This window comes from Balaenoptera ricei, chromosome 5, assembly GCF_028023285.1.
Source record: "Balaenoptera ricei isolate mBalRic1 chromosome 5, mBalRic1.hap2, whole genome shotgun sequence".
Lineage (NCBI taxonomy): Eukaryota > Metazoa > Chordata > Mammalia > Artiodactyla > Balaenopteridae > Balaenoptera > Balaenoptera ricei.
Genome location: NC_082643.1, coordinates 58,473,004 through 58,498,287, shown reverse-complemented (window position 1 = coordinate 58,498,287; position 25,284 = coordinate 58,473,004). Strand labels below are relative to the sequence as shown.

The 25,284-nt window shown below is 34.8% G+C and overlaps 1 protein-coding gene across 5 annotated transcripts in view; it reads right to left on the bottom strand.

Annotated features, from left to right (window-relative positions):
* EPHA5 (EPH receptor A5) overlaps window positions 1-25,284 on the bottom strand; it is a 320,620-nt gene that overhangs the window by 285,394 nt on the left and 9,942 nt on the right. For all 5 annotated transcript variants that reach the window (XM_059924076.1, XM_059924074.1, XM_059924077.1 and 2 more), the window contains exon 2: window positions 5,857-5,921. In XM_059924076.1, the coding sequence (XP_059780059.1) occupies window positions 5,857-5,921 (65 nt within the window). The remainder of the gene's footprint in view (window positions 1-5,856; window positions 5,922-25,284) is intronic.

Genomic DNA, 25,284 nt, shown 5'->3' with positions numbered 1-25,284 from the left:
GAAAAAAATATTTACTCAAACAGGCAGTGAAATTTAGAATTGAGGGTAACTATGCACATTTTACATCAATTAAGCCAGAAGTCAGTCTGTGTTTTGCTTATTTGTTTTTATTTCTGTCTACAATTAAAGACCAGTTCCGGGAGAAAAAAAAAAAATCGACAAACCCTCCCCTTAATTTTATTCAAAGTGAAATTAGAGTACTGAGTCCCACATTTGGGAGTTGAGGCATAAAAACTCTGAAGAGTTTACTTACTTCATTTGAACAGTCAAATGCCAAAGAGATAGCTGAGTGGTTGTTGCTTTTAACCACCAAACTGTTGCTTTCTGGTTATGTTTGAAAACAGCAATACAAAAGTAGCTTTTTAACCAACCATCATCTTTTCTGCTTCTTCAATGGTTGAGCGATGAAGTGGTGCATTCAAATACATTATCTTACTTTATCCTAAAACAACACTGCAAGGTAGATGATATAATAGCCACCCATCCTTGCTTAACAAACAGGAAAGCGGAGATTCACACAGGTCCCAAAAATAATAGAGTGAATTACAGATATAGCTGGGAGTCAAGTTAATTCATCCTTTTCATTACCTATCTACGTTTTATATAATTATTTAATTATATATATATTTGTTATATACACAATATAACAAATGCAACTTATATATTTGAGCACCTACGTGCTATACATTTTTCCAAAGATGTATTACGATCGAGCAATTAATAGCATGTGACCCACTCCACCTCATTTAAAACTTTCTTTGAGGTGAATTTTCTCTTCAGCATGAATTCCTCTCTTACATGAACTAGACGTCTGAGAACCATCCAGAACCTATGTCTCTGGAGACCTAACTATTTGTAGGAGTTCACCTCTGGTTTAAATTAATCAGTATCCTGGAAGACCTGGGTTTAAAATGGCCTCAGTCTCTTACCAACCGCGTAACCTTGGGAAAATCACTTACCCTTACTGAGCCTCATTTTCTTCATCTACAAAAAAGTACTAAATATCTCTTTTTACATTGTCATTGTCAGTACTAAATGAATTTATGTACTAAATGAAAGAGTAGTTTTTTCATGGCAAGACAATGAGAAACAATGATATGACAGCACACGTGCCAAATGCAATACACGTGTTGCTCCCAGTTGTGTCACAAGCTACTTTAATGACCTTGAGAGAATACTGTCACCTCTCTGCCACTTTCATACAAGTATAGAAAGAAAATAATAGAATGCATTTCATTGATCACATTGCTCTAACACTCTGATAACTCATTCTCAAAATACCAACACTGCCCCAAGCTCCAGGGTATCAGGGACTTTTGCTTGTTTTCTTCACTTACTATCTTCACTACCGTAACCTTGGTTATAGTAGGCACTGACTCTTCTTCACTACTATAACTAACTACCAAAACTAGGCACAAACTAAGTAAGGCACACTCTTAGAAGAGTTCAAGCCACAAACTAAGTGTCCAATATATATCTGTTGAATGGACAAATGCAGCAAATTTGCATGAAAGCAACCTTTGCTGTAACATAGTAATCCTAGATATGTACAGAAAAAAAAAAAAAAGGAAGGAGGCTTCAAGTTATTACCATGAGGCAGAAGACACTCACACATACACCCACTGTCTATCTCATACATTGTAGCTACAAAGCACATGCTGAAGCCCAAATTCAAAGGATGTGCCGTAACTGAGGTGAAGTACTCAAACACAAACTAGGAAGAAACAGGCTCAGCATGGAACACAAGAGAAGTTTTTAAAAGTCCCTCCTAAAACAGAAGAAAAAACTGATGCGTGTGCAGTATTAAAAAACGACTCCATGATAATGCCAACATTGCAGACCAGCAACTTAAATGACCGAAGAGCAGCAGGTAGAAATTGAGTCAAATAGGAGAATTTGCTTACTCTCTTCCAATAGCAGCCTTTACTCAGCTTTGGGCTGTTGAGGTCATAGAAAGCTGCTAGCTCTGGCTTTCTGAAACTTCCAACTAAACAGAGAAGCTGGAAATTCAGACTTTATATGAAATCTCCCAATCTTTAAATGCTGACAATGAATTCATACAGATATAGTCAAAAAACTAACAAAGAAACACAAAAACATGACTGACTGATGGATCTTTTAATATTAGGAGAACAGAAATGCAGCAGAAGATCAAAGAAAGGATGTTTACTGGGTGCCAAAACTGTGCCCAGCTCTACTCTCAGTCCCACTTATTTAATCTTCATGCAAAACTACATCTCAGTAATGTATGTCCCATTTCATAAATTAACAAATAAGCATCCTTCTAATAAACATTTATTGAAGTTCTATTATATGCCAGGAACTGAGCCTAGTTTTAGAAACACTGTACAGTGGTAAATATGAGATTGCCATAAGAAATCTAAAAGCTTAAAAGCAAAGAAAAAGTATGACAGGTGCAATGATTGTTTCTAAGAGGTGTATGGAATGTGTGCCTGACTACAGGGGATGAATAGGGTTTCTCCTAAGTTACTTGCCCAATTCTCAGGCCTAGATTTAGGGTACTATTTTTATCGGTCTAAGAAATAAAATAATAAAACATTCATTCTTAAGGCCTGAGGTTCAGGACATGTTCTGAAAAAAAGAATATTCTTCTTTACTTAATACAGTAAAGGCTTTCAGACTGGGGGAGCTCTAAGTCAGACAAGTCAAGACAGCCTTACAAGAGCATTCTTTCATGGAGTTATCAGGTTATATATAATGACAATTCTCTGAGATCAAGTCTTTGAAGAGTCTCCTACCTGACTCTGCCCACTCTAGTGCCTGCCAGGCTGCTGTTTTTCACCCTGACAACAGAGTTTTGGTTTTGTCCAAGGTTACTTTAAAGAGCTGGAGTGGCAGGAAAGGACACAGCGCACCTTGAAATGCCACAAACTTGTTGTTCTAACAAGATTTAGTCCTTTTTCTTGACTAAATGTTCCCTGGATTGCTCCAAGATTTTGGTTAATTTCCAGAGTTCTGAAAAGGTGATTCTTGTAATATTTTCCACTTTTCTCATGGCTTTCATGGAAGAGAAAATTTTCAGATGCCCTTATTCCAAAATTTTTGCTGATATCACACCAATGATCTATATTTCACTTAGAGTTAGATTTCTTATCTAATCCTAAATGAGTCAGCCTAATAACAATATATAAAAAGTGTGTATATATATATACCTTTTATTGGAACTACTTGTACTTTGTATGCTTATTTTCTTTAAAATATAATTTTAAAAGTATCTTTGTTTTGCATTTGGGTGACATAACATCAATATAACACCTGAATTCCACATGCATTCCTCATACTTGGATAAGTGCACATTCACTAAGTTTCTCTAGTTTAACTTCTTTTTCTTCAGTATTAACATCAGGCATTAGCTATGTCAAAAGAAACATCACTCAAAAAATTACAAGAGTTTTGAAAAAATACTCATTTAAAAATCTGAACAAAATTAACACTATACTAACAATTATATAGAAAGAAAAAGAAAGGATGAAGTTGTTAGAATGACTGGAAATAGCCCATTCCTGATAAAAAGATTATGTTTTTATAAAGGAGTCAATTGTGCTTTATGCAGAAATCACATACAGAATTGAGTAATTTCCCTAAAAATGCCTAGTTACAAGGACAACTACAACATCAGATTTACCCTCACAGTTACACTCTGTCAAACCTTGTCTGAATAACTTCTGAATGGAAATAGGAGGAACACAAAACTAAATTCAGAGAGATTCAAAGAGAATATGACATATTTTCTCAGACTTTTAAAAAATTAATTTCAACCCAATATGTCAGCCATCTTCTCAGGAAGGGCATTTTAAGATATTTATGAAAGAAATCATTTTTGATATGTGAAAAAATGAAGAGTACAAAATATATTTACAGGTTCTCATAGACGGATGTTAGCCAGCCATCTTCCTGTATAGGGCTGGTGAAAGATGAAAGAAAGACAGTAATGCAGAGGTTGGTGAGTGAGGGGAAGGATAAGGAAAGAATGGAGAAAGGAAGAGCATAAGAAAGATAAAAGACAGATTAAGAGAATATATATACCTTTATGTTGGCACTGGCTATATCTGATTAAGACAATTTGTTTTTCATTTGGCTTATCTTCATGTTTTAATATCTTAACAATCTACTTGTATTACTTTATTTATATTATACCTCTAAGTGTAACCATAATATTTACAACCAAAAAGAAATATCAACTTAATGAAAAAAGAGAAAGCACATTGAGATGAGGATGTTAACATATAAATTATTATGCATTAGAACAATTAATGCTACTTGTCTTATTTCCACAGAAAGAATGTTCTAAGTAAAGAACCAATTAAAACATCTGGTATACTCATCAATTAGAAAAAAAATTTAAGTTTTGGTTATTTGGGTTGTTATAACCAGATTTGTTATAATATTAAATTACTTAATTAAATTGAAATTAACCTTCAAAGTCATATGAAATATTACTAGTGTGCATAATCTTCTAATTAATTGCATATATACACTGTATAATAAAGTTTTAAGCATTCAAATTGTTTAACAATACTTTTTCTTTAAATGGAGGATTGAAAATATTATTTGTTTTTGTCACAAGGTGGTTAGATAATTTTTTTATTTTTCTTTTTTATATATTTTCTTTTTTATTATAAAAATCCATGTGTGTTTTATTTTATTTTTTATTTTTATTTTATATTGGAGTATAGTTGATTAACAATGTTGTGTTAGTTTCAGGTGTACAGCAAAGTGATTCAGTTATACATATACATGTAACTATTCTTTTTAAAATTCTTTTCCCATTTAGGTTATTACAGACTATTGAGCACAGTTGGTTCAATAATGATGTTGGGTAGTTTTAGCTTGAAAATTTTTTAAATATTTAAATATTAAAGTCATTATATAATAAAAATATTCTATCAAAGTCTAGATTGTTTTCAATATAATAGTCATGCAATACAGTTAATGTTTTCTATGTAATACAATGATTTTGTCACAATATTTTACTAATGTTTTCATTTTCCATCTGATAATATGGATGTGTTTTTAATTAAGTATGAGATAATGGAATACTTTTTATATAATCTATGTATTAAGATTGTTAGTACTATAAATATATTAATAGGCATATTGTTAAAAAATGGCTTACCTAATTTTCATCCCAAAGAAGTTATTTTTAATGTACACCATAAAATAATTTACTAATAAAAAAACAATGGTTGATTATAAAAATCTTCCAATGGAGCATCTTTTCTGAAAGTTCTCAATAGAGAAAAATTCAAGAATTAAAAGAAAACCTTTGAATGATGAATAATCTGATAATCTGAGACATTTTAAATTTCAATGGAATTTAAAGGAATTTCTTATAATGTTTTAATTCCCTAATGTAGTAAATTAAACACATAATAAATTGGTCACAGTGTTTGATTCAACACTGTCATTGACACATGAACTTTTATTTCCTATTCAATATAAACAAGATAAGGGCAAATTAGCAGCAAATCTTTGTTTTTTTCTTAGCTCTTCTTCTTCTTCTTTTTTTTTTTTTTTTTTAAGATAAACCAATTCTAAAAATGTGTTGGTTGCTTCAATCTAAAACTCTCCTGAATGCTGAAGAAACTTCACATTTCTTTAGGGAGAAATATTCAGAGAGGAAAATTAATATATTTGTTGTTCAGTCATTAAAATCTCCTCCCAGTTTGCTTGCTTTTCCCAGTCAAAGCTAATTTGAAGTCTCCTCACTCCCCTTCACACACACCCCTCTTTTCTTAACATCAACTATGTCCAGAGAATTTACAACTATATGATATTTAAGATGATGTCTATTCAAGTAGTTTAAGTTGTAGGGAAAATTTCATAAAGGCTTACCCCATTTTTTGGAAAAGCAATCCATCCCAAGTCCCCCATGACAGTCCGTGAATCCAACAAATTCACTAAAAGAGAAAGAAAACAAAACTGAGTCAAATATACAAAAATACATCACTATTTTCATAGAGTTATTAAAAGCACATATTACATCCATAACTGAAAGTAGATTGAGCATTCATTATGACGAATACAAGAGTTATAATTTGAAGAAAACATTATTAGGATGCAAGAGAACAAGTGATTTTGAATAATTATTTGGAGAAAAATTACAGCAAAAGTATATAAACAAGTTATTACCCTAAGTGCTTTTTTTTTTTTTTTTTTTTGGTCAAATAGGAATAAAGGAAAAGAATTAATAAGAAAAGGGGAAAAATGAAAGGTCCACAGAAAACCATGAGGACCATGTCCATTTTTTAAAGATGCTGGTTCTTGGGATTAAGCTGCAGCTGTAAAGTTGGGGCTAAATATACTCTATTTTCTTCTGGAAAGCTGTTATAAAGGCAATGAACAAATAATTAACATTAAACAACAATAAACTATTCCCAAGTTTGTAAGATTTTTTGTGATATTAACCAAAATCCATAAACCAAATTGCAAATTTAGTTAAGAAATAAATCTATACACTCTTAACCAAGCCTAGGAAATGCAGCAGCTCTTAAGGTTGTTGCAATAGCTAAGTGCTCATTGCATTCCAAAGATACTTTCTATTTATATATAACTATAGTCCAAAATGTGTTTTTTACAAAACTGTTAGCTACATTTTGAAAGGCAGAACTCAATTAGGCTTGGGTATCCTAACATGTTTGTAACTCCCAAGATGGAAGTCCAAACATCATCATTGCAAAAGGAAGCAATGGAAGAGTATCCACATGCACATGCACCAACATTCGCACACTCACAAACTTGCACATACTCACACACAGATACATAGACACTCAGGGAGTTTATATTTCAAAAGGTTCACCTACTGTCCTTCTGAAATTAAAGTAGTTTAAAAGTGTACTAGGCAGAGAGGCTGCCTAAAATCATACTAAGTTCACAGACACCCCCAAACACACCACTGGACGTGGTCCTGCCCACCAGAAAGACAAAATCCAGCCTCATTCACCAGAACACAGGCACCAGTCCCCTCCACCAGGAAGCCTACACAAACCACTGAACCAACCTTGCCCACTAGGGGCAGACAACAAAATCAACAGCCTGCAACAAGAACCTGCAGCCTGCGAAAAGGAGACCCCAAACACAATAAGTTAAGCAAAATAAGACAGAGAAATATGCAGCAGAAGAAGGAGCAAGGTAAAATCCCACCAGCCCAAACAAATGAAAAGGAAATAGGCAGTCTGCCTGAAAAAGAATTCAGAGTAATGATAGTAAAGATGATCCAAAATCTTGGAAACAGAATGGAGAAAATATAAGAAACGTTTAACAAGGACCTAGAAGAACTAAAGAGCAAACAAATAATGATAAACAACACAATAAATGAAATTAAAAATTCTCTAGAAAGAATCAATGGCAGAATAACTGAAGCAGAAGGACAGATAAGTGACCCAGAAGATAAAATAGTGGAAATAACTACCAGAGGGCAGAATAAAGAAAAAAGAATGAAAATAATTGAGGACAGTCTCAGAGACCTCAGCGACAATATTAAATGCACCAACATTCGAACTAAAGGGGTCCCAGAAGAAGAAGAGAAAGAGAAAGGGACTGAAAAATATTTGCAGAGATTATAGTTGAAAACTTCCCTAATATGGGAAAGGAAATAGTCAATCAAGTCCAGGAAGTGCAGAGAGTCCCATACAGGAGAAATCCAAGGAGAAACATACCAAGACATATATTAATCAAACTATCAAAAATTAAATACAATAAGAAATATTAAAAGCAGCAAGGGAAAAGCAAGAAATAACATACAAGGGAATCCACATAAGGTTAACAGCTGATCTTTCAGCAGAAACTCTGCAAGCCAGAAGGGACTGGCAGGACATATGTAAAGTGATGAAAGGGAAAAACCTACAACCAAGATTACTCTATCCAGCAAGGATCTCATTCAGATTTGCCGGAGAAGTTAAAAACTTTACAGACAAGCAAAAGTTAAGAGAATTCAGCACCACCAAACCAGCTTTACAGCAAATACTAAAGGAACTTCTCTACGCAGGAAACACAAGAGAAGGAAAAGACCTACAATAACAAACCCAAAACAATTAAGAAAATGGTAATAGGAACATACATATCGATAATTACCTTAAATGTAAATGGATTAAATGCTCCAACCAAAAGACATAGACTGGCTGAATGGATACAAAAACATGACCCGTATATATGCTGTCTACATGAGACCCACTTCAGACCTAGGGACACAAACAGACTGAAAGTGGGGGGATAAAAAAAGGTATTCTATGCAAATGGAAATCAAAAGAAAGCTGGAGTAGCAATTCTCATAACAGACAAAATAGACTTTAAATAAAGACTATTACAAGAAACAAAGAAGGACCCTACATAATGATCAATAGATCAATCCAATTAAGAAAATATAACAATTGTAAATATTTATGAACCCAACATAAGAGCACCTCAATACATAAGGCAAGTGCTAACAGCCATAAAAGGGGAAATCGACAGTAACACAATCATAGTAGGGGACTTTAACACTACAGTTTCACCAATGGACAAATCAACCAAAATGAAAATAAATAAGGAAACACTATTTAAATGATACATTAAACAAGATGGACTTAATTGATATTTATAGGACATTCCATCCAAAAACAAAATAATACACTTTCTTCTCAAGTGCTCATGGAACATTCTCCAGGATAGATCATATCTTGGGTCACAGATCAAGCCTTGGTAAATTTAAGAAAATTAAAATCATATCAAGTATCTTTTCCGACCACAACGCTATGAGACTAGATATCAATTACAGGAAAAAGTGTGTAAAAATACAAACACATGGAGGCTAAACAGTATGCTACTAAGTAACCAAGAGATCACTCAAGGAATCAAAGAGGAACTCAAAACATACCTAGAAACAAATGACAATGAAAACAAAATGGCCCAAAACCTATGGGATGCAGCAAAAGCAGTTGTAAGAGGGAAGTTTACAGCAATACAATCCTACCTCAAGAAACAAGAAAAATCTCAAATAAACAACCTAACCTTATACCTAAAGAAATTAGAGAAAGAAGAAAAAAAAAAAACCCCCGAAGTTAGCAGAAGGAAAGAAATCATAAAGAAATAGATCAGAAATAAATGAAAAAGAAATGGAGGAAATAATAGCAAAGATCAATAAAAGTAAAAGCTGGTTCTTTGAGAAGATAAACAAAATTGATAAACCATTAGCCAGACTCATCCAGAAAAAGAAGAAGACTCAAATCAACAGAATTAGAAATGAAAAAGAAGTAACAACTGACACTGCAGAAATACAAGGGATCATGAGACATTACTATAAGCAACTATATGCCAATAAAATGGAAAACCTGGAAGAAATGGACAAATTCTTAGAAAAGCACAGCTTTCCGAGACTGAACCAGGAAGAAATAGAAAATATAAACAGACCAATCACAAGCACTGAAATTGAAACTGTGATTAGAAATCTTCCAACAAACAAAAGCCCGGGACCAGATGGATTCACAGGCGAATTCTATCAAACATTTAGAGAAGAGCTAACACCTATCACATGGCCATCATCAAAAAATCTACAAATTATAAATGTTGGAGAGGGTGTGGAGAAAATGGAACCCTATTGCACTCTTGGTGGGAGTGTAAATTGATACAGCCACTATGGAGAACAGTATGGAGGTTCCTTAAAAAATGAAAAATAGAACTACCATATGACCCAGCAATCCCATTACTGGGCATATACCCTGAGAAAACCATAATTCAAAAAGAGTCATGTACCACAATGTTCATTGCAGCTCTATTTACAATAGCCAGGACATGGAAGCAACCTAAGTATCCATTGACAGATGAATGGATAAAGAAAATGTGGCACATATATATGATGGAATATTGCTCAACCATAAAAAGAAATGAAATTGAGTTATTTGTAGTGAGGTGCATGGACCTAGAGTCTGTCATACAGAGTGAAGTAAGTCAGAAAGAGAAAAACAAATACCCAATGTTAACACATATATATGGAATCTAAAAAAAAATGGTTGTGAAGAACCTAGGGGCAGGACAGGAATAAAGACGCAGATGTAGAGAATGTACTTGAGGACACAGGGAGGGGGAAGGTAAGCTGGGACGAAGTGAGAGAGTGACATGGACATATATACACTACCAAATGTAAAATCAATAGCTAGTGGGAAGCAGCCGCATAGCACACGGAGATCAGCTCGGTGCTTTGTGTCCACCTAGAGGGGTGGGATAGGGAGGGTGGGCGGGAGATGCAAGAGGGAGGAGATATGGGGATATATGTATACGTAGAGCTGATTCACTCTGTTATAAAACAGAAACTAACACACCATTGTAAAGCAATTATACTCCGATAAAGATGTTAAAAAAAAAGGTGCTATGTAGTCAAAATGCTTTAGACCTAGATCATAGACCATTATCGTTCAAACATATTGAACCTAACCCAAATGGATCCACCTGGCGTGCTGTGCAGCCGGACCCCTTTGAAGGAGCACGGTATTTGGACCCCAAAGCGAAATGACTGGGCTAACCCTCGTCAGAGGTACTGAAGCTTTCTCAAACTACGTTCAAGAGTCAGTATCTTGAAATGCCCGCAATTCTAAAAAGATGGTTGGATTTGCAAATATAAGCCTAGGGTACTAAAGGTTTAACATTAGATAGGCTGAGAAATGTGTAAAACTTCTACAAGAGAACGTAATCTAAAATTATCATGATCTAGGAAATCAGGATCACAACTGAAATAGAAATTTTCGGCATGCTATGGAAATGATGTGCATTTAACCCTTATTATCCATCATTTTATTTCATATCACATATGCAAACATACATATCTTACACACTAAGGTAACAGTCTATATTAAAATTATTAATATGAAAATAAATCAAAAACTTTAAAATCTTAAAAAACACAGATATATACTCAATACTGTAACCTACCCATAAACTTGTCTATTTTCCTCATTAAGTTCTGAGCTCTTTAACTATAAAAATGCATGCCTATAGAATGTTTGTATCAACTCTAGCCTACATACACCATGTTGGCTTTAGGGAATAAAACAATAAATGATATGTGGGATTATTATTTTTTAAAGGAAACTGACCTAACTCAAAAACCATTGTTTTAAAACAGCAAAAACCAATAACAAACAGACCGAAACTATTTCACTACCCACTACCCTTGCAAATCCTCGAGTCAGTCCACTAAATTTAATTTTTCAGGTAGATCCGTACTCTTTTCTTTTTACGCTACTGTTGGCTCTTCTGGTTTCTATGGGAATAAGGCTACATTAAACTTAAATGTCCTTGTCCTCATTTTAGTTTTTCTGGGGCACTAGGTCTGTGTCTAGACATGACTAAATATCAGGGGAGTGCAGAACCTAAATCCTTCTGTTTATTCATCTTTATGATTCATTTTACTCACCTTTGACATTGAGCAGCAGCATATCTGTGTGGACTAGATAAAGTAGAGTAAATGAGTAAACTAAAGGCCTTCTGCTACGATGGCAGTCAAATTGAACTTAATCCTGTGGTGGCAAAGTGATGTGCATAGGAATTCTAGGAATTCATAACTAGCCTGCCATGAGAAACACAGCATTCCTTGTAGACTTCTTAATAATATGTGCATCTTGAAATATTCATTATTATCAACAGAATTCCAGATGTCTTTCTAAAATTTAATTGTCCTCATTTGAATTAACTTTAATTAAAATTACTATTTTTACTCTTCTTGGCTTAGAAAATGTGTAAGTGTGAAAGCAAATGAAAATACTAGCTTCACTATTTTTACAATTTATTGGGTGTTTTCCATATTGGAATACATTACTGAACACATGGAAATAACTACAATAGGAATGTATATCATCTTTCTTTTGATGATCTTGTCAAAAGATTTTCTTCAGGTAAACAGATTAGGAGTTTTATAGGAAATACATGCATGTCACTTTTCCATACTGCCTAAAATTGCTTTCCTCCTAGAAGATGATTTCATAACATTCACAGTGCAAAGCAGATATTTACATATACCATTACTGAATTGAAAATTGAGGGAAAAAAGAGAAAAATTAGGTGTTTTAGGTAATTACCTGCAGATTACTACTTTATAATTTTGTTCATGTAATGCAGAGTAAATTGGGATTTGATGCCTCAGGAAAAATAACTATCTAAAATTATATCTACATAAAATTAGATATACAGATAGGTACAGATAAGAGTAAGAGAGCTTTCTTATACCTCCAAGTCTTGCACATGCTGCTTTAGCTCTCTCAAATACCCTTCTCCCGTTGTGAACTGCTAACTCTTCATTTGTACTTCAAAACATATTTCAGAAACTGTCTTCCCCAGGAAACCATCTCTGATTCTCCTTTTCCTAAATGTGGGTAAGGTAGTATTACTGAATATTTTATTAACACCCAATTCTTATATCCAAAACACGGAATACATAGAATTGTATTGTTCCCCTAAAAGAACACTGTTTGACTCATGCCTATGAACCTAGCCTGCATTCAGAACAGCTGAATAGCTGTTTGTCTTATGAATGAATCATTTGGTCAGTAGACAGATCAGGAGGGTGTGGCTGAATCAACACACACCAGTAGTTCTCAACATGGGCATCTGATAATGTCTGGAGACATTTTTGATCATCAAAACTGGGAAGTAGGGGAGTATCTGCTACTGGCATCTCATGGGAAGAAGCCAGGCATGCAACTGACTAAACATCCTTCAGTGAACAGCAAAACTTCTTCCACCGCACAGGAAAGAATTATGTGGCTCAAATTTCACCAGTGCCAAATCTCAGAAACCCTGGTATACACCTATGATGCTTCTAGAAAATCTCTACTTCCACAATTCCTTGCACAATGCATCAGTAGCATGATCATCATTAATAGAAGTTAACACATTTGGAAGCATTCCTTATGAATGAAAATACTACTCCTATTTAAGGAAATGAAAGTAACAAAAATTGACATCTTACTTAGAGAAAACAGAGTATTCTGAATACCCAACACCTATAAATTATTTTTAGTAACCAGTGTAACTATTATTACAAGTGTAGTCATTTATGCTCTAATAATTTCTCAACATTCATGATGGTATGCATGAAAAAGCTTTATGCCACTGATATTATCAATGCTTCCATTCCCCCCATTACTTAAGCTACTAACATAAAAACCAGTTTAGACATAGCGTATATATAAATGTGAATTTTCAGAATTTCCTTTTCTAACTTCATTACTGAATTTATAAAAGGCGGTTTGGCAGTAATGCAGCACAGTCACTAAGTATCTTCTGTGCTACAATTACAGTAATTAAATTGTTCTGAACAGTATATATGCTTGTTGTAAATTGCAATGAATACACAATGAGTATTGATCTTCATTGTACAACTTAATTAAAACTTGTCCAGGAGAAGCCACTAATGAATATAATTAGAGAGAATGTTTGATACCACAGTTACTCTGAAAGACATTAATTAGATATCAGAAATTTTATGGAAAATGTTTTTATTCTATTATTTATATTTTAAAATAAAGCCACACCATTAAACTGAGAGACAGCCTTCAAGGTCATTTTCCCTCAGCCATTCTATAATTACAATGAAGATGGGCATATTGGTTGGTAATCTAATCATTAATTTAGAAGACTGATTCTCCAGGAGAAATAACTCTGTAGAGGTCAATGAGTATTTAGTCTATTGCAAATTCCTAAAGTTAACATAGGAAAAACAACAACTCACAAATACAGGAACTTTTTAATAAGTAAAAATCAGTTAACTGCCTAACCAAATAATAGATTATAATAGAAACTAATTCAAACTAATCTTAAGTATGTCTTAATTTTATTACTACATACTAATAAATTTAATGCTTTCTTGAACAGAGAAAAGCTTTCAAAAATTTTACCTTCAGAAAAGCCAGAGAGTTGCTAACTCATTCTTTTTGTTGGGATTCAAGAAGGACAAAGGGAGGGCAGAACGAGTAAAATGGAATAGGCACAAAAAGACTCCTAAATCTTCAACTTCACACATTCTAAAAATTAAAGAGTAATTGGAGTTAATTATTCAAATATGCTCTTTAATGGTTATAACTTTCAAGATTTGTAACTTGTTGTGTATCCCTCTGACTCCATTGCTTCCTCCTTAACATCTTGCTAATATTAGGCAAAAAAATGTTATTGGATTTTCCAGGAAAATGATGCATTGGGATAAATGTGTTTTGAGACTTTGAAGAGTCAAAAGACAGCTGAAGGCACATGGTCCCACCACCATCAGTAGGTAATGCCTTGAAAGAATGTGTGATCCTTGATGACATGAAGGTAAAGGAGACCCAAAAGGCATATACACAACTTTACATTGTTTCTGTTTTTCCTATGATCTTCACATTAACACACAAACACGATTATAATGGTAGTCGGACCTCCACCACAGTGTGAAGAGAGAATACTTTGGATTAGTAGCAGATAAGATGGCATTCTCTCTCTCTAAAGGCATTGAACCAAAGACCCATTGAATACAGTCGAGTTTTGATGTTTGCCTGCTTATTGATTTCCATTTAACAATACCAGAAAAGCTACTGGATTCAATTACAGCACACGTTTAACTAATCTGTGGGACTAAACCCCAGATATACATCTGTCCAGCCTCTCTCCATAGTCTCATTCAGCACAGATGTGATTTCTTGCTTCTGGGCTAAATTTTATAATGAGACAACTGCTGCAGGGAACAAAGAACAGTTGGCAACAGGAGTGCAGAGAAAGAAGACATGTGTTTCCCATTGGAAAACTAAATTTGTAAATTTGGTAAGAATTATGTTTTAGGTTTAGGGGTGTTACATAGATTTCTGTCGTCTTTGCTTGAAAGCAAGAATCTATAACCAACTGTATTTCGAAAATGAATGGGAGAGTATTCATTTCTTTTGTAATTCTGATCAACATAACTGTACAACCTTTTTTTAGGAAAAAAAAAAAGGAAGACTATTAGGAAAGAAACTTATTCAGTGTTTACTATGTGTCAGGTACTCTACCAGGCAATTTATATATATTCTTTCATTTAATGATCCCAGCAAACCTAGAGGATCAACACAACACTGACAGTTTGCAGTATCATTCAGAGTCCCAGCAGGGAAATCAAGGAAGGGAAAAAACATGAGGCAATACCTGAAGCCTTCATGACAGACCACAAGCCTTGCTTATGGTTTTTCCCATAACCAAGTCCCACACTTAAGAGCCTAGAATCATCAAATACCTTGACTACAGCAACCTATCTCCCCAGGGCATCCAAAGGCCAAGAAGTAAACCCTAATCATGAATGAATCTACTTTATTTGTACATGAACCATGGCTGTCAAACACTGCCTGTGGAAAATCTCACCAATCTAAAAGATTGGTTCTAAAAATTGTGATAATCATGTAGCTGAGTTCCAAATTTTCCTTATGTTTTGGTAGCATATGGTCATGACCCCCATGGACACTCTCTCTCATCTTTCATCTTCAGTGACAATGCATTTCTGTGGTTTTCTTTAACCTCTCTGGCTATGTGTTTCCATTATAATCTACTCTTCCTCTACCAACCCTTCAAACCTTGGCTTTGATCAATACTCTATTTTTGTAGACTGTCTTCACTTATCACTCTATAACAATGATTCTTGACTAGGACTTAAAATGGGAATAAGAAAAAAGAATCTTTGGAAAGAACAAATGTCTTAGCACCAGTCCATACATACTGAATCAGACTATTTAGGATGGAGAATGGCTAGGATATTTAATTTTTGTTTGTTAGTTGATTGGTTTTAGAGGTGATATTAGCACATACCCCCTATGTAAGAACCCCTGCAGAGGAGCTCACGAACTTCCAAGTCTTCAGTTGTAATGTAAATATTAATAACCCCCCAAATCCATATATTTTGTCCATCTCTCTCTCCTGAAATTCCAATCAACTTATAAAACTGTCTGCTATTTACTAACGCATTCATGACTTGCAGTCATTTCAAATTCAACCTGTAGCAAAGTGAACAAAGTATCTTCCTTGTACAAAAAAATCCTCCTCCTATGTTCCCTATCTCAGTGAATGCAATGTCATAGAACCAGTTGTTCCATCCAGAAATCTGGGAGTCACCTTTGTCTTCCTTCACCTTTACCCCCTACATTGAATCAGTAACCAAATCCCATCAGTTCTAACTCTATTCTGTATATAACTCTCTGAAATGCTTTCTCTGTTTCATTCCACAGCAAAATCAGTCCAGTCAAATCTGTGCCATAATTTTTAACTTGAAAAATCTCCTAACTGGTTTCTCAGTAGAGAGGCATGATCCCTGAAAATGTCTACAACACACTGCATCCAGGAAGACCTTTCTAAGCCACCCATGTGGTCATGTCACCTCCCTACTTCAAACCTTGTAGTTGTGTCTTGTTTTTAATATAAGTTCTTCCAGAAAAATTGGTCTGTATTTTCTTCTCCAGTTTCATTCAGGCTTTTCCCTCCTTCTTTTTCCGCAATTTAGCAATGCTGAACTTATCTCAGTTTCAATTATGTGGCCTTAACTATTGTTTCAGTTCTGTCCAACGAGCTGTGAAGGTGATCTACAAAGGAAAGGAGTTTTTATGAAGAAAACAGTAGAAAAGGAAACTCCTGGATGCCTTGAAAGTTGCTGGGTATGAGTATATTTCCTGGAACTGATACAGCCATCTAGAGCAAATAAGGAGAATCAGCAGGAGAGCAAAGCTTATAGATTAGGGTTGGCAGAGTGAAGGGATGAGAAGTATCTGATTCCAAATTATATCACAGAGTTGCTAATCCACCTAAATTTGAAACTTGCCTCTCTTGGGACTTCTTGTTATATGGGAAATAATCAGATTTGTTGCTTAATCCAGTGGGAAGTGATTTGCTGTTATTTGCAGAGGAAGGCATCCTAACAGATACAACTGCTAAGTGGCAGAATTTGAAGGCAGACTTTAGTCTCTCTTATGCCAGAAGTCTGTTCTTCTTCTATCATGTCTCAATACTTCACATTTAAAGATATTTGACTTAAAGAATTCCAATGACATTTCAAACTGAGTTACTTACACCATCATATTAGTTATCTTTGAAGTGATAAGTGATATCAAAGATAGATGATTTTTGTGGTCTCTTTCAATCTTATTACTCTCATTGTTGACTATGAGCAATAACCACTGCCTTTAATTGTTTCAAAATACATTCACCTCTGCTCATTTTGTTCTTTTTGTCTCTTTTTTTTCATTTTCTTACAAAATATTTTTCATCATCATAAACAAAGAAGTTTTAGCCATTGCTCTTTGAAAAGTAAGCAGTAGCATAGTCATACTATGAAGCATACAATTCTGAAGGAAGCAAAAATCAATCAGAAATGTATGCTAAAGATTTTGAATTGTTAATATACTCTAAAATTATAAACTCATTGGAGATGGCAAAGAGGGATTGAGAATTCGTATCCACTGGTTAGTCTATACAGAGTGTTTAGGCAAAGGTAACTCTGAATCCACTGAGCGAAATTATGACTAATGAGCAGTCTGCTCCTCACAGGACACACTGCATGAAAAGAGCAAAAACATAGGGTTTTCATGGCTACCTTGTCAGGTGTGGTAACCAAACTTGTCTAGTTTTACATATTGTTTTTATTCTAAAAAGAAAAGTCAAAATTAGATGACATAATGGGCTTGAAAATTGTCATATTACAGAATATGCTCACTCAATTCCTGTTCACCACTCTACAATGTATGTAGATAGTATATGAAGCTCTTCCTTGCAAAACAGTGCAAATCCTCAACATTTGAAATAAATGTCCATATTCACAATTCACTTTGAGAATAGTTCACTGCATGGAGAATATTCATCAGTCCTATGGTTCTGGTTTGCTACTGTGTGAGCTCGTGGAAGTGATTTTACTTTGAGGGCCTCAATTCTCATATTTGTAATATCAGTGATTAAGACTAATAAAATTATGTGTATCTGTAGTTAATACACATTATATCACTTAATCTTAACAATGATCCTTTGGTGTGTTATTTTCCCCACTTTACAGATAAGGAAATTGAGGTTGAGAAAAGCTAAACACGGCAGTGGTCTAAGGTCATGGAGCTGATAAGCACAAAACCAGAATCTAAATCCAAGTCTATCTAACTCCAAAGCTCTTTCTCTTGCTTCTATATCACACTTGCCCCAATATCAGACTTACTGAATCCAAAGGTTCCCTCCTTTGAAACTCTTAATTTCTACATATCAAGGAGTTTTACTAAATCAATGAATTTTGAATAACATGTTACAGAAGCCAGCATCTCTCATAATGATCTAGTAGTACTCTATATAAAATGGAAATCCTCAGATCTATTAATCTAAACAGAGCAGATACTAGTTTTTCCTGGAGAAATCAAAATTTAGTATCAAATTTCCAACAGTAAGTTACAAGATCTCAGAAAGCAAAAGGGTAACTCATTTTTTAATTTTATTATTCATTATGCTTTAATAAGCATGCTAACTGGGGCAAAACAACGTATAAGTTTGTCAAAATATACTTTGTCCTTAGATGTCAAAAAGCACATCAAAATAGAATGGGAAATGTATGCAAAGCTGATTCTTCGTTTGGAATGAATCTACCCCAGTCCCTAATTACCCCTAATGTTTGATTGAAATATACCAAACTGCAAAACAACCTATATAATAATTAGCTTTCCAGCCTTCAGGTTAGGATAAAATGATGATTAGATCTGAACATGCACTAAAACAGACAGAAACTCGCACAAATTCGCAGTCTCTATTTTAAGGTGATGTCATTTCCAAAAAAAGCACAAACAACTGTGTGGCCCAGTAGCCCTTATTGTGAAATGAGAAGTGACCCAAATTTCTGCTAGCAACTTCAGTCATTATCCCATGTCAGTCTTGTGGCTTAATTAAAACTGAATTCTGATGTAAACCCTACAGAATGGCTTTGTTATCTAAAATGGAAAAAATATACATATATTACAAGAAATCCTTGGATAACAATTTGTCATCAAAAGCTAGTCAAAATATAAAGCAATACTGACAGAAGTATAAATAAATATTGTGTCCAATAATTTTAGGTGGCCGAACATAAACATTTTAGTACCCAGCTCTAATTATCCATTTCAAAATAGCTAGCAAGATTCATGACAGCAGCAAAGTAATTTTTAAGTCATTTTTTAGAAATACAATAAATTATGTATCTTTATAAGGTATAAGATTGATGATCTAGTAGCAATCATTTTTGCCTAGTTAACCTGGTACCTAAAATATATTTTTGGTCAAAGTATAACCCCACTAGTTGGCTACTTCTCCTTTTACAATGTGTATAAAGGAAAAGAAAAACAAAGAAAATAAAGTAAAATAAAACAAGATAAAAAAAAATAAAAGTATTTTCTCTTTTCAGTGGTATTTTATCAGATGCTATTTTATGCCCATTAATTACTAACATCCTTTCTCCTTCCTTCATATCAGAATCTCACTTGTGTTTAGAGGGGCAATGAACCCAGCACCAGACAATGGCTCATAACTGGCCTTACCAAATAATGATCATTATGTTTCTATAATCTTAGCCTCCACTGAACTGGGGGCCCTTGTTACATAGGTCTGAAATCTCCTTGTCAGCTTCTGGGAAAGTTTTGTTGTCCTAGCTGAAGGAATGGTGCAGCTGACATGATTCTTGGCTCTTCTCTTTCCCTTCTTCTTGTTCTGAACTGGATGTGATGCTTGGAGATGCATCAGCCTTCTTGCAACCATGAGGCAATAGACTTGAAAGTAAGGCCAAAAAAGTCACAGTGATTCCTATCCTGACATCATTAAGCCACTGAACCCAAACCACCAGACATCTACCCTGAAACTTCTTTCTCAAACATTTTTTTAACCCCTCTACATTGCAAGTCACTGTTGGACAGTTTTTCTATTATCTTCAACCTAATAAATTATATGTAATACAAATAGTATATAAAAAGGAGAAAGTCTAGCTCACTGCTTTAACTTCTATTAAAGTTCTATGGACACCTGCAGTGAACGAGCGTTCATTCGTTCAACAAATGTTTATTAAGCATCTACTTAAGTACCAAGAATTGTTCTAGGCCTTGGGGATGCATTAGTGCATAAAATAGGAAGTATCCTGCTGATTGTTCAGCCTTCCAATTGCTTAGCTCTAAGAGTAGACACTTGCTTGAATTTACATTACCTGTGAAATAATCCTTCTGTATCCCCCAAGTCAGACTCTTAGGGTATAATTATCTGAATTAACATTTGACACTCAGGGATCTATGTGAACACATTCAAAATGAAGATAATATTGTTTAGGAATATAAAGGGGAAATATTAATCAAAGCATACACTTTGAGGATCAGTTCTGATATCAATGGTCTATCACTGACTACATATCAAACCATAGTTAGAATAATTTTGGATTTTGACATTTGTTTTTACAATTCTCTAACATTTTGTATGTCCTTATTGTACATAGTGTTATCTGATAATAATATACATTACCTTTAGCCTTAGCACATTTTCATATTCGTCTTTTTGAGATTAATAATATAAAACATTTATATAGCTTTTTCTAATATAGAATATATATATAGCTTTTTCTAATATAGAATATATATTCTAAAAGTACAGATTCTCAGGTTCTAAACTTACAGATTTCCAAAAGACTTGCTTTAATGAATTTTGACTCAATGAGTATAGGAGGCTCCAGGCATGGTATATTTAACCATGTTTTGAGGTTGGCTCTGATGAGTGCCTCTGGGTTAGGAACCATTGGTTCAAAGTAAACTTTACTAGATATTATAATTTATTTTTTAGCTAGATTGTTACAAAGCTACAAGTCAGGATCATAGCACACGGATTTTCTATACAACATTCCTTTTATATTTTAACACAGTGGTTTTCACACTGAGCCCACAATGGCCCCTGTGGTTCTAAAGAGATATCTCAGAGGCACAAGCAGATGAAGGGAGCAGGGAGGTAAAGGCAGAGCCAGGAAACCCAATAACTCTGTTGTTATCTGCTTCATGTATTGGGCTTCCACAGTGATGAGAGGAATGAGAGGTTCTGAAACTTAAAAAAAAAAGAAATTTGAAAAACATTTTTAACATTTTGTCCTTGGCTTTCAACAGTGACTTACATAAGAACCTATTAGCTGGTCACAGTGTTGTTTGTGTTTGAACAATGCCATGAATAATAATTCTTACCAATTTTCAAAATATACAAAACTGATTTTCACCTAATAGGTTCTGACAGGTTTTCTGCCAGGAAATGAGAACTGTGTAACTCAAAGCTTATACTTAAGTTTTCTATTCAATTGCTTTAGCATTAATGATAGTGAGATTTTCTTGATATAAATTTTCTATGTCCCCATATACTTTGCTTATATTATTCTTTTTTTTTTAAATTTAATTTATTTATTTATGGCTGTGTTGGGTCTTCGTTTCTGTGCGAGGGCTTTCTCTAGTTGTGGCGAGCGGGGGCTACTCTTCATCGCGGCGCGCGGGCCTCTCACTATCGCGGCCTCTCTTGTTGCGGAGCACAGGCTCCAGACGCGCAGGCTCAGTAGTTGTGGCTCACGGGCCTAGTCGCTCCGCGGCATGTGGGATCTTCCCAGACCAGGGCTCGAACCCGTGTCCCCTGCATTGGCAGGCAGAGTCTCAACCACTGCGCCACCAGGGAAGCCCTGCTTACATTATTCTTAATTGATTTTCTTATACAACATGTGGTTTTGTAACAAAACATGATTCCTTCCTTGAATGATTGTATATGTAAATAAAATACAAATCATAATACTTAAGTACATTTAAATAAGTATAATCTCTAGATAGTGGGTGAAACCAAGAGCTTCTGCATCAAACACACCTGGTTCCTATCCTATCAATTTATTTGTTGTGCAACCCACTGCAATTTACTTAATTGCTCCCCAGTCCCGTCTCCCACTAGTAAACTGAAATAATATCCAGCTCACAGGGTTATTGTGAGAATTAAAGGAGATTATGTGGTAATAGTTTTCAGAGCAGTTATCACTATTATCCCTCCCATCTAGAAGGAAAATTCAGTTCAAAGAATTCTTAGCTCAGTAGAATACAATATTAACCCGCTGACACTTCTCATATATTAGAATTTTTAGAGTAAATAAAAATATGTTCAAAAGGGATAGTTAATTAAATATACTAACCAGACCCTGGGTAGAATTAAACACACTAACCAGACATTAACCAAGCTATACTTAAAAAGCCATTCATCATTACATTTTAAACTTTATTCTTTATAAATCTATTATTTAATGTTATTCTGTTCACATGGTTGATGATATCCATTTTCCTGCTTCTTTCCCTGCATTATTAAGAATTCCTACCAAGTTGTAAATCTAAAGTGCTTCATAAAGTAAGTGACAGTCTAAATTATCCAGGAAATCTAGAACAAATGAAAGAGTAAATCCATCCCCTCCCCAGAAATTTAAACCATTAAGAAACAGATGTTTTATATTAATTGTTTTTCTAGAGATAAGATTAAGTCATGCTTAAAACAGAAAAACATATTTTATGTTGGCTGATTGTGGCTCAAGTCATGAATTCTGAGAACTTATCATAAGAAAGAGGGGGAAAAACAGTAGTTGATTAAATCACAAAAATATAGCGACCACAGCATATATCCTATTTATTTCCTAGTGGTTTGCAAATTTCAGTAGAACTTTCCTCTCATTAATACTTTTGGTAAATCTAAAATAAAGTATTTTACTGCCAAATTTCTTGGTATTAATTTGTTTTGGTGGGCAAATCATACACTCTTTTAGTTGGCAAAATCTCCGTTTAAAAGAGACTCTATAATACCAGAGATTCTAAACTCTATTAGCTATGAATTTAGGACAAAGGCTACATAGGCTCTACCAGGAAAAACAGTAATGTGGTGAGAATGGGTGTGTTTAAAAGCAGAAACCAAACAAGTTACTTAATATAATTTATTCCTTAAAAGTAAATTTACAGGGCATAACATACTTCACTGATACCTACGGAGTATCAGGTATTGGGGTTACAGACAGGCAAAGCTTTCTTCATACTGATGCATTTGGTAAATGCAAAAACAGAAAACCTGCCAGTTTTCTTGGAATCAACTTGCTTTAGTTGGCAAATCATACTAAATAACTCTGTTCGTAGGGGTGTCTCAGTTCAGAAGAGAGCATTTTCTCTCGTTAACCTTTACTATTTACGGCAATTTCTGTTCTTATCAAATATCAGAAATGTATAAACAAGGGAAAACTTGATTCCAGCCCAGCGTGATACGCTACACACGGAAAAAGAATGGGCACAGAATATTGGGAAAATTGGGGAGGGCTCTTACCCTGTATAACTAGGCGTACAGATCAAGGTAACCTAGGTGCAGGAAGGAGCTGAGGGTTTCCTATTGAGCGCCCAGAATCCAACTGTGCTGAGAGCAGGGCTCCCCCACAAAAGCATGGAGTGCAGGGACGTGGAGGGAAGCAGCAGGAGAGGTGGGCCAGGAGCAAATCACTGAGTGCTTCGTACTCAGGCTCAAGGAATTTAGATTTTATCCTGAGGGCACTGGAGAGCCATTGAAGGGTTTACCCAGGGAGTAAACAAGGGCTGCTTGAGCAAGTGAACTGAAGTCAAGTGTTTTTCTTGTGGTATTTCCATATACAATAAATATTAGACAGTACTCACTAACTAATGTCGAAAATTAGACCCTGCTAAATGTCAGAGTGCCAACCCACACTACTTTTTAGCACGTGGACTATTTAACACTTATATAATGCTTCCTGTGTACCGGAACTTTTACAAAACACTTTATTGATATGAACCTAATCCTTACAACCCCGAACTGTATGAATATTCCCATTTTACAGAAAAGAATGCATAGACACAAGGAGGTTTTCTAGCTTTCTAGGTTTTCAAGTTCACACAACTCTTAAGTGGTTTAGCCAGACCCCAGAGCCTGTGCTCTTACCACTCTGCCTCACCACCTCCTAAAGTGGAATGCTGATTCTGCAATCATGAGACTTTGGCTTTGAAACCAGTTCTGATTTTTTACTAGACCAACTTTTCTTGTTTCAGTTCCTTTGTTTATAGCAATGATTTGTCTAATCTACCCTACAGGTTTTTATGAGATTCTCGTGGAATAAGGTAGGTTAGCACATTTTGTAAACTACAAAGCATTTTAATAAGATAAACTACATAAAAGTGATTATAAAATATTTAATATTGCCATGTATATAAAGAGAAAAAAAAAAGCACCCAAGAAGTTGCCTTGGATAGGAGACTAAAGGTGAATACATTTTCCACTCAACCCACTGAACGTTTCAGTACCTTCACTTGTTACAAAAAGTAGTGTTGCCTAAAAATTATAATGTCATGAGTTTAAGGCAAAACTTTATCTCAAAACTGCCCTCTCTTTCCAACAGAGCAAGGGGTAGTGATCAGCCACAAACAGCACTTCGCCGGGAGAATTTCTGGACGGGATTACAAGTATACACAGCTAGGTCCAACGTGTAGCCTGGGCTAGAGATTGAGAACTGGGCTGCTTATACATGAAAGTAACAGAAAACAATTTGAAAACTAAAAAATACATGGCCTAAAATTAAAAAGACATAATATGGAGGAAGAGATCTTGCCTTGTGATAGTGGGCAATGAAGAGGGGAGATGTCAACATGGGGGTCAATCAGTGTGTAAAAGCCCAATGACAAGAAGCGGATCAAGTATTTAGTGAGAAGGAAAAAAAAAAATTAGAGGTATGAGTGAACATGAGAACAAATATCTTCAGGACGCCACATGAATTTTTGTATGCACTTTAACCGTACTTCCCACTGTCTGTGGAATGAGCCATTATTTGGATGGTGAGGGCAAGAGTGACTGTGGACATCTGCAGGACTTTAGTCAACAGTCTCCCCTTGTATAGAAGAGTTGAAAAGAGCAGTGCTGGAGTCAGACTGCCTGGGCTTGAATGCAGATTTCTACCACTTTTGGATGTGTAACCTTGGGCAAGTTATTTAACCGTTCTCTGCCTCAGTTTCCTCATGTGTAAAATAGGAATAATAATAATAATAATACATATTTCCTAGGCTTTTTTTGAGGAAGATGAATCAGTATACATGTAAACCACTTAATGTTTGGCATGCGGTATATCAATAATGAATATTAGCTATAATTATTGTATACAGGTGGGTGTACTCATGCACGCAGATACACACATACATTTCACAAGCAGATCTAAATACAATACATTCTAAACTTCCTTATACCTGTTTATGTTACCTACACAAAAAAGATAAGCTTTCACAGAATTGTATT